Source organism: Esox lucius, chromosome 9 (assembly GCF_011004845.1).
Source record: "Esox lucius isolate fEsoLuc1 chromosome 9, fEsoLuc1.pri, whole genome shotgun sequence".
In the NCBI taxonomy this organism is placed as follows: domain Eukaryota; kingdom Metazoa; phylum Chordata; class Actinopteri; order Esociformes; family Esocidae; genus Esox; species Esox lucius.
Window position 1 is genome coordinate 13,480,196 of NC_047577.1, and position 10,750 is coordinate 13,490,945.

At 45.1% G+C, this 10,750-nt stretch overlaps 1 protein-coding gene across 1 annotated transcript; it reads left to right on the forward strand.

Annotated features, from left to right (window-relative positions):
* Nucleotides 1–879: 879 nt before the first annotated feature.
* Nucleotides 880–8,997, forward strand: LOC105012243 (stromal membrane-associated protein 1). The gene is made up of 10 exons (XM_010872933.4): nt 880–1,174; nt 1,948–2,081; nt 2,630–2,715; nt 3,509–3,584; nt 3,898–3,966; nt 4,170–4,245; nt 6,931–7,058; nt 7,224–7,449; nt 7,578–7,903; nt 8,054–8,997. Exons 1-10 carry the CDS (start codon nt 1,057–1,059, stop codon nt 8,186–8,188), a joined length of 1,374 nt encoding a protein of 457 aa, XP_010871235.2. The 5' UTR covers nt 880–1,056; the 3' UTR covers nt 8,189–8,997.
* Nucleotides 8,998–10,750: the final 1,753 nt, after the last annotated feature.

The following is a 10,750-nucleotide window of genomic DNA, read 5'->3' on the forward strand; positions in this document are numbered from 1 at the left end:
CTGTGATATATTGTTTCAAATACCATGGCTATCAGCCAATGAAAATTCAGGATTCAAATCACCCTGTTTAAAACAGACTGTAAAGCACGGTTATGACATGACATGACATCACTTCTTACGGATCTAATTGTGTTTTGTAAGGGGTTTATAAGTGCATCTTGATGTTTTGATATATTGAGTGTGATATATTGTCAATATACCACTACTAAGCACTGTGTCTAGGCACTCTGCAATGAGTTGTGTACAACAACAGCTCTTGCCTGTGGTAAATTGGCGTTGTACCACACCCCATGGTACTTTATTGCTTATATTAGGACTAGTGGCTTATAGTGGCCTAATGTGTAAGGGACTAACAGAAGTGTTTGAGAAATCTTATTGTTATTGTACATATTTTTTATTTCTTACAGATATGACTAATAAAACACACAAATATTTTTTTTTACTCTAGCTGTTTGTTTTGAAGAACAGAAAATAGCTTCTTGATAGTAAATATTTGATTCACCCAGCCATCTATTCAAGAACTCAATTACATAAGAATCCTACTCACATTTTAGCAAATATTTACAGAGATTCTGTAATGATAAAGAACTGCACATAGCAGCACGTGATAAGTGCATGAACAGTTAGGAGACACGTATTTTTCACTAAAATAAACCTGCTCGCGTCAGTAATTACGTCATCTACAGTATCCAATCCTGCCAGCCCATTGGTCTTTTTCTCCCGCCTATCTCGAGTGGCGTTCAGAGATAGTAGAGCGAGCGAGACAGCCAGCTACCTACATAGCCTTACTATGTTTTGTATTGTTGCGCCTATGGCCCCTAGCGGATACAATAATTATGGCGGACCTCCCAGTCGAATGTCTCTTTTCCGTTACTGTCTTTGTTAGAACATTCTTGTGGGTGGAGAAGAAATTCCGGTTCCGGGTGATTTTATACTTCTCTCGAAAGCGTTTGTTTGTCTGATTATGGTCTTAAATCATAAAGTTCTAATAATTTACGAACATTCAGGGTAGAAAATACTGTTTTATTTTGAAGAAAAACTTGAATATCAGCAAAGATGACAACTCGATCAGAGAGAGAAAAGGCCCTGAAACTCAACGAGCAGCATCAGGCCATTCTGTCCAAAATGCTGAGAGAAGAAGACAACAAATATTGCGCCGACTGTGAAGCGAAAGGTAACAAAAAAACGACTAAGTAGTTTATTTTTTGAAATGTTTATATTATTATTCGATTCATCTGGCTGTGCTTGCGTTAATTTGTTTGCTTACTAGCTACCTAAGCTAACCTACAGACGTCAGCCGACTCTTTCCTTCCTCTTTATCATTTTCCCGGTAGCTAGGCTAACTTACTAAGCTTTATCTAGCTGGGTAGCATGTTCTCTTCCACCACACCTTGAAACATCGAGCTTCAGTCATTCAAGTACGTAGATGTTTGTACACCTTTAAACAACGTACGAAGTTACTATTGGAAAACGATCAGTCGATTTTTAGAAAATGTCACTGAAAGAATGCAGTGTGAAGTCAAGAACTGCAAATCCAATCATACTATTGTGACACCTGCACCGGAAATAACAGGTATAGACATGCCTTGAGGACTGAATCTTCTCTTACCTTGTTGGTATTTGGCTCAGACTCGCCCCCTCGAGCTTCTGGATCAGGACGTCCAACTGCCGTAGTTTTTACATATTACACACCCCGACAACATTGCTGCTAATAGTACCTCCAGAAGTTGGATAGGTAAACACGTAATCGTGGTTAATAAGTGTGATCGTTTTGTAACCCTTTTCTACATATATTAATTCTATATTGAAATTATACATTTATGTTATATATATGGAATATGGAAGAGAGATGTATACTTCTAAAAGGATGACCTAATCTCCCTTTGTGCTGCAAAACATATGTGTTCTATGGGTGCTAATCAATACGGTCATGCCTCTTCCTCTCAGGTCCAAGATGGGCATCCTGGAATTTGGGAGTTTTTATATGTATCCGGTGTGCTGGCATCCACAGGAACCTTGGAGTGCACATATCACGTGTCAAGTCAGTCAACTTGGACCAATGGACGGCAGAACAAATACAGGTAGCTAGCTAAATCCATGGTTATGTTTCTACTTTCACATAGGAGGAACAGAATCTGTGTTTCTATTTTAACATCCGAGGAACTATTTGATATACTTGTTGGTTTAATGTTGAACGTTCTATCTGGAATGCACGTTTCTACTTTTAACATAGGCGGTGTTATCTGAAATTCTATTTAAGAATGTAGGTGTACCGTATATTTGTGAAATTCAAAAGTTGGGCATTTATGGGATGTTAGTCGTCCATTCACTACAATGCAACCCTTTGTGTATACATCCTGTCTTTGTACTACTGGCATGTATGGTTTCACCACTTCCATTCAACAGAGCCTCTTGTTGCAGAACAATGCTAATATGGGTAGAGGAGGCCTACGTTTCTCAGTGGACACTTCTATCTACCCTTTTTAGACGCATTATATAAAAGCCGTTAACTCGCCTAAATTCTACTTATCACTCTCTCCCACCTGCTGTACTGTCCACCCTTCGCCCCTCTTTATCTGTTTCCCATATTCCTTTCACCACCTCTTTTTCTGTCTCTCTTGTTTCACAGAGCATAGTAGACATGGGCAACACCAAGGCCAGACAGATTTATGAGGCCAACCTTCCAGACACCTACAGAAGGCCCCAGACAGACCAGTATCCTCACCGCTATGTCACACGCACACACAGAGCTGACCCCATTTAGACCACAATTAAAACATATTTGTTGAGTTGTTGTGAATCTCATACTTTGTTTTTGACACACATGTCTGGGTGACGTGTTTGCGATATCGCTGTTAAATAGAGATGGTAATCTCTGTAGTACCGAAACCAAAGCAACTTTCAGTTGGAATACTTATAACTTCTCTGTGCCACAAGACGTCCTGTGGCTGGCTGTGACTGCTGACTGGCTTCCTGTGACTGGGCCTTGTTATCTGCTTCTGCTTTCGCTCCCGGAGGCCAGCCGTATACTGTCTGCCTGTGAGCATGGCCCACGCTCCTGAATTTCATCCCTGCAGGTTTGCCCTGGTAGCCAAGGCCATTCTGGCGTAAAACAGGGGGGCTAATGTCGTAGCAGCTTGTCAGCGAATACTTGCTCAGCGTAGCGGTCAAGTGATCTGCCCAGGATGACCGCCGCTGTGATGGCTTAGCCGACCACAACAACATCCGGTGTCTTCCTGTAGAGCACATCGAAATGTAAATAACCCTCCTTTCACAAGAATGCTTGTGGATATGAGCCGCTGGTGAGACCGCCTGTGTGTCCTTGTGAGAACGGCGGCCATTCACATGAGCGAACGACTCTCTGGTACATTAGACTCATGTTGAACGTGTAGGGTCGCGGTTCACGAACACGCGCACTTTCTTGTTTCTGAATAGACGCCCAGCTAACACCATGACCTACTCCTTTTACGCTGTGGCTACCTCTTGTGTCCTTAACCTCTGACCTCAGAGCAGTGGAGTTCTTCATCAGGGACAAGTATGAGAAGAAGAAATATTACAGCAAGAACGTGACCAATGGAGCCAGTGTATGTATCTCTTCTGTCGCTACGTGCGTACGTGCACACACACACACACACACACACACACACACACACACGGGTTGGCAGATGTACTTGCCTCAACTCAGAATTTAGACTGTGTTTCCAATACCATCTAGAGCTTCTGAAATGTAGCTTGCATGTTGTGAAAATGCTGGGCTGATGAATGTAATTCAGGCATAGTGGCGGTACTGGTTCCTTGTGAATGTGGCCTCACCATTTATCAACTCAGCCTGTAACTCAGTTTTGTCTTTGCTTTGTTATCTCATGTTATCTCATCTCTCACTGTTTTCTTATGCAGCCAAAAGATAAAGAGACCAAGAGGGAGAAGGAGTCTGACAAAGGCAGCAAGATATCATACAATGCCAAGGTAAGTGGGTTATTCATGAAATGGATCCAAGAAAAGTTCTGGGTTCAGACCACACAGACTTTAATTCTCACCAGTTACGTTTTCTTTGGACTAGTTACTGTATTAACAGCACTATGATTGGTTGGTGTTCTTCTACACCCGTTATTTATTTTGCTAACAATGATTTTTGCCTTTTTGGTTTTGAATTTCCTGTCTACCTGAAGAGTGAGGAGACCCGACAAGTCCCCAAAGCCAGTCCTGTGAAGATCCCAGATCCTCCCGTCAACTTGCTGGGGCTTGGTAAATATAAAACAGCTAGTTACCCCGTCAAACATTCAACCAACTAGAGATGTATTCATTAGGACACAAATGAACATGTTTTTAATTCAGTTTGAGGTTTAACCAGTTGCCGCCTACTCACATAGACATCCGGTTTCTGGCTCCTAGAAATCATTGTGTTCTTTTGTTATTCATGGTTCTAAATATTTAGAGTTTTGATGGGCTTCTGATTGTGGAAAATGGTTATTGGCCTGCCATATGACTGTGGTAACTGTAATATTTGTCTTATAATAATTGCAGTTGGTTTATATTTTGTCAAAGAAAATGAGAAGGCTTAATTGACTTACCTAGTTAAATACATTCAAAACAACGTGAAGAAAATGTATTATTTTTGCCAGTTAAAACAAGCCTTTGCAATCAGCTGTTTAATGTGTACTCTAGCATGAGTAGAACGTTCAGCGCTTCCGATATGTGAGTTGACAGCGCTGCTACCATGAAGCAAATAGATGCCTCAAGTGCATCACAAACAGGACCGAGAAGAAATAGCGATTTTACACACACTTTATCAACACACACGTTCCCTGACGTACACACACACACACACACCATGCTAATGTTCCATGCTCATTGTGAACACTTTAGTTTCCATTTATTTCTGTTGTACTTCTTTATCCTGCGCTAGCTTTCAGCTACATCAACGTCCGCTATACTCTGGGACCAAGTAGGATAAAATAAAACCTGTCGGCTGTTCTCACTTGCTGAGCTCTGGTAAAAGTACACAAATGCTTCTCATAGAACTTCGCGTTTAACCTGCTGTACGTGTGTGTGTTTGTGCATCTCTCTCACTCTCTCTCTGCATCTCTCTCTCACTCACTCTGCATCTCTCTCTCACTCACTCTGCATCTCTCTCTCTCTCACTCACTCTGCATCTCTCTCTCTCTCACTCACTCTGCATCTCTCTCTCTCTCACTCACTCTGCATCTCTCTCTCTCTCACTCACTCTGCATCTCTCTCTCTCTCACTCACTCTGCATCTCTCTCTCTCTCACTCACTCTGCATCTCTCTCTCTCTCACTCACTCTGCATCTCTCTCTCTCTCACTCACTCTGCATCTCTCTCTCTCTCACTCACTCTGCATCTCTCTCTCTCTCACTCACTCTGCATCTCTCTCTCTCTCACTCACTCTGCATCTCTCTCTCTCTCACTCACTCTGCATCTCTCTCTCTCTCACTCACTCTGCATCTCTCTCTCTCTCACTCACTCTGCATCTCTCTCTCTCTCACTCACTCTGCATCTCTCTCTCTCTCACTCACTCTGCATCTCTCTCTCTCTCACTCACTCTGCATCTCTCTCTCTCTCACTCACTCTGCATCTCTCTCTCTCTCACTCACTCTGCATCTCTCTCTCTCTCACTCACTCTGCATCTCTCTCTCTCTCACTCACTCTGCATCTCTCTCTCTCTCACTCACTCTGCATCTCTCTCTCTCTCACTCACTCTGCATCTCTCTCTCTCTCACTCACTCTGCATCTCTCTCTCTCTCACTCACTCTGCATCTCTCTCTCTCTCTCTCTCACTCACTCTGCATCTCTCTCTCTCTCACTCACTCTGCATCTCTCTCTCTCTCTCTCTCACTCACTCTGCATCTCTCTCTCTCTCTCTCACTCACTCTGCATCTCTCTCACTCTGCATCTCACTCACTCTGCATCTCTCTCACTCTGCATCTCTCTCACTCTGCATCTCTCTCACTCTGCATCTCTCTCTCTCTCTCTCTCTCACTCACTCTGCATCTCTCTCTCTCTCTCTCTCTCACTCACTCTGCATCTCTCTCTCTCTCTCTCTCACTCACTCTGCATCTCTCTCTCTCTCACTCACTCTGCATCTCTCTCTCTCTCACTCACTCTGCATCTCTCTCTCTCTCACTCACTCTGCATCTCTCTCACTCTGCATCTCTCTCTCTCTCACTCACTCTGCATCTCTCTCACTCTGCATCTCTCTCTCTCTCACTCACTCTGCATCTCTCTCACTCTGCATCTCTCTCTCTCTCACTCTGCATCTCTCTCACTCTGCATCTCTCTCACTCTGCATCTCTCTCACTCTGCATCTCTCTCACTCTGCATCTCTCTCACTCTGCATCTCTCTCACTCTGCATCTCTCTCACTCTGCATCTCTCTCTCTCTGCATCTCTCTCTCTCTGCATCTCTCTCTCACTCTGCATCTCTCTCTCACTCTGCATCTCTCTCTCACTCTGCATCTCTCTCTCACTCTGCATCTCTCTCTCACTCTGCATCTCTCTCTCACTCTGCATCTCTCTCTCACTCTGCATCTCTCTCTCACTCTGCATCTCTCTCTCTCTCTGCATCTCTCTCTCACTCTGCATCTCTCTCTCACTCTGCATCTCTCTCTCTCTCTGCATCTCTCTCTCACTCTGCATCTCTCTCTCACTCTGCATCTCTCTCTCACTCTGCATCTCTCTCTCACTCTGCATCTCTCTCTCACTCTGCATCTCTCTCTCACTCTGCATCTCTCTCTCTCTCTGCATCTCTCTCTCTCTCTGCATCTCTCTCTCTCTCTCTCTCTCTCTCACTCTGCATCTCTCTCTCTCTCTCTCTCTCTCTCACTCTGCATCTCTCTCTCTCTCTCTCTCTCTCTCACTCTGCATCTCTCTCTCTCTCTGCATCTCTGCATCTCTCTCCCTGATCTACCCAGATGCCCCAACACTTGCCCCAGCTAACAATGTCAGTGCTGCAGTCGCAACGAGCAACGACCTGGATATCTTCGGCCCCATGGTGTCCAACCCCCTCCCCTCATTTACTGCTGCAGCTCAGTTTTCTCAGGTAGGACACAATATCCTCACAGCCTCCCTATTCCCTGAATATACCCCGGCGTCGCCGCTGCCACGCACGCCAGCGAGACGGAACCTTCTAGATCAGAGGCGTTGAAGCGCCCCCCCCCCCCCCCCCCCCCCCCCCCCTCATTTTTTTAATGCTGCTTTGTTCCAGGTCAGCCCCAGTGCCACCGCCAACCCCCCGACACAAGCCCCGGCGGTGACCCCGTCCCCAGGCTCTGCTGCGGGTGACATGGACCTGTTCAGTGAGGGCGGCAGTGCCGGGGGGTGCAAGGGTGAGGACGCGGGGGCCAAGAAGCCCCTCTCCAAGGACTCCATCCTGTCCCTGTACGGGAGCGCCAGTATGTCCCAGATGCCCCAGCACCAGCAGGCCCCCGCCGGTAAGGAGAGAAACGTGCGGCCGTGCACGACAGTCAACCTGCACACAGACACAGCCGCAACGACCGATCGCACGGAGGTTGTGAACAGTCGTCCGGCCTACATAACGGTGTGTCCCTCCTCCCTCCAGCCGGTATGTACATGAACCCGGGCCCGATGCAGTTTCCCGTGGGCATGGCCCAGCAGCAGGTCCCCGCCGGCTACCAGGCCTTCCCCGGCATGGGCGCGGCCGTGCCGCCCACCACTGTCATGGGCGCCATGATGGGGCACAACACGGGCATGATGGTTGGCATGACGATGCCTAATGGTTTCATGGGGCAAGCGCCCGCGGCAGGAGTGATGGGTATGGCCCCGAGGATGATGGGACAACAGGGGGGCATGCCAGCCGGCATGGTGCCTGCCCAGGGGGTGTACGCCCTCCACCCGGGTCAGCAGGGCCAGTGGAACATGGGACAGGTATGGATCTGTCTCGACACTCGTTCCTATTGCAGTCTGCCGAATATGCCCCCCCCCCCCACGTTAAATGGCTTGAGTCGTTCGTCTTAAACACTCATATTCACCATCTTGGACATCTTGCCTTTCTCTGTCTATGACTGTCTTCTTCAGATGAACCAGCAGATGTCAGGGATGAGTCTGAACGGTGCCGGGGGGACCATGGCCTTCGGTCAACACGCCTCCACCATGGGTGGATGGGCCACCACTCCTTCAGGCCAGACCCTCAGCACACAGCTCTGGAAGTGACCCCTCCGGAGGTTAGAGGTCAGGAGTTAAAGATCAGGGCTGAGTAAGAGGGGGGTCGCGACCAGGGTTCCAAAATCAAACCCTGCATCACCAACCTCAACATGAACTGATGCCAGTTGATTCCGAACCTAAACTGACCACTCTCCATCTACAAGCTCTTCTCTGGCCCAGTAAGAATACAGAAGAGATGCCTCCTTCCTTCATTTGTGTCTGTGAAGTAAGCAAAGATCGATAAAGGATTGGACAGGTGTAAGCGAGGTTGCCAAACTATTACACTGTCAAATCCAACCGAATCAGATCAGTGATTACATCAAGGAAGAAGGGATGCATTTCTAAAGTTTTCGCGTGGAGCGTCTCTCTCTCTCTCTCTCTCTCTCTCTCTCTCTCTCTCTCTCTTTTTCTTTCTTTCTTTCTATCCTCTCTTGACTTCTCTTGTGTGAGTGAATTGGGAGTGATCATACACCACCATACACAGGCTGCCTGTCTGTGTCTGTTATGTTTGATATCATAACATTTAATTTTCCATTTTTTGGGGGAAAAAAAAGAAATCAAAATGTAAAAACAACAACAATGTAGACACAAACGACGACAACACCATCGACAACATATCTGAAAAGCTGCAGGACCAGTTACACAAGCTTTTATTGTATCATTATAAAGTCATATTATAGAATTTAAGAATAGTATTTAAATTTTGGGAGAAGATGTGGCTGTCATGTCTGTGAATACCGCTCCCCTATGTACAGCACTGTATAACCTTCTTTTAAAGTATCTGTGGTTCCCTTACAAAATAAAGGATATTAAACCAACATGTTTGATGTGTATTCTAGATATCTTCAACATTTTTTCCATGAACTCCATTCAAAGTGAATTCCGCCGTTACACTTCAGGGTATAGAAGCGTGGTTTTGCTGAGGTATGTGCGGTGTGGAGTTTATCCCTTCAGGTAGGTTCAAGACGTGCAAACGTTTGCTCGTCTAGATGGTAGTCGTGCTCTTCTTTTATCTATGAACATAGACAGGAGTCTCACCATGAGATAGGGTGCAGGTCAGGTTGCCCGCTGTTAGCCAGCCTGCTAGCATCGAGGAGTCTGTTGATAGCATAGCCAGAGCAGTTAGCGTAGTTCTGCCTATTGTCTCCCATCTTAAAATGTGACTCAATGTTAGATCCCTTGCTTCTACGCCAATTGCAGTAAATGAATTAATCTCTGATCATAAACTGGACGTTATAGTCTGAAACATGGCTAAATCAAATTTTTCCCCATAATGCTGGAATATCGTATCACTTTCTTATAAAACTTACTGTTAAAATAAGAAACCTGCATGCACCCCAAACAATGTCGTAATATAGATTCTTGGACAACAAATGGAATACCGAAAAGCACTCACATCCGCTTGATCATCTTATTTCTCCAACCTGATTGTGGTGAAAAAATACAATCCAAAATGTAACTTCGATGCAGTTAGAAAGTTAACAAAAAAAGCAATGTCATGGTCCGCAGAGAGCTTCCAAAGCATCAGAGGGATCTCATTGTTGAAAGATATCAGTCAGGAGAAGGGAACAAAATAATTTCCAAGGCATTAGATATACCATGGAACACAGTGAAGACAGTCAACATCAAGTGGAGAAAATATGGCCGATAGAGACATTACCATGAACTGGACATCCCTCCAAAAATGATGAAGAAAACTGGTCTTGGATGCTTCCAAGAGGCCTACAGCAACATTAAAGGAATTGCAGGAATTTCTGGCAAGTACTGGCTGTGTGCTAGATGTGACAACAATCTCCCATTTTGTTCATATGAATGGGTTATGGGGTAAGGTGGCAAGAAGGAAGCCTTTTCTTACAAAGAAAAACATCCAAGCCTGGCTGAGGTTTGCAAAAACAAACATCAAGTCTCCCAAAAGCATGTGGGAAAATGTGTTATGGTCTGATGAAACCAAGGTTGAACTTTTTTGCCATCATTCCAAAAGGTATGTTTGGCAAAAAACAACACTGCACATCACCCAAAGATCACCATACTCTCATTGAAGCATGGTGGTGGCAGCACCATGCTTTTTGGCTGTTTTTCTTCATCTGGAACCAGGGTTCCAAATACCAGGCAATTTTGGCACAAAACCTTCAGGAGTCTGTTAGAAAGCTGAAGATGAAAAGGATGTTCACATTTCAGCATGACAACGACCCAAAGCACACATCAAATCCACAAAATCATGGCTTCACCAGAAGAAGATTAATGTTTTGGAATGGCCCTGCCAGATCCCAGACCTGAATCCAATCTGTGGGGTGATCTGAAGAGGGCTGTGCACAGGAGATGTCCTCAAAATCTGACAGATTTTTGCAAAGAGGAGTGAGCAAATATTGCCATGTCAACATGTGCCATGCTAATAGACTCCTACCCAAAAGGACTGAGTGCTGTAATAAAATCAAAAGGTGCTTCAACAAAGTATTAGTTTAAGGATGTGCACACATCCAGGTTATTGAGTTTATTTATTTATTTTTCAATTGAACAGTTAGTTTTTCAATTGAATTGTTCACGTTATAGGTCACATTAAAAGTGGGAAAA

Excerpts from the sequence above, each read along its gene's own strand:
- LOC105012243 (XM_010872933.4), top strand. The coding sequence starts at position 1,057 with ATGACAACTCGATCAGAGAGAGAAAAGGCCCTGAAACTCAACGAGCAG. Across the intron at positions 3,967-4,169 it reads AGATATCATACAATGCCAAG|AGTGAGGAGACCCGACAAGT; the intron begins GTAAGTGGGTTA and ends GTCTACCTGAAG. Across the intron at positions 7,450-7,577 it reads GCACCAGCAGGCCCCCGCCG|CCGGTATGTACATGAACCCG; the intron begins GTAAGGAGAGAA and ends TCCTCCCTCCAG.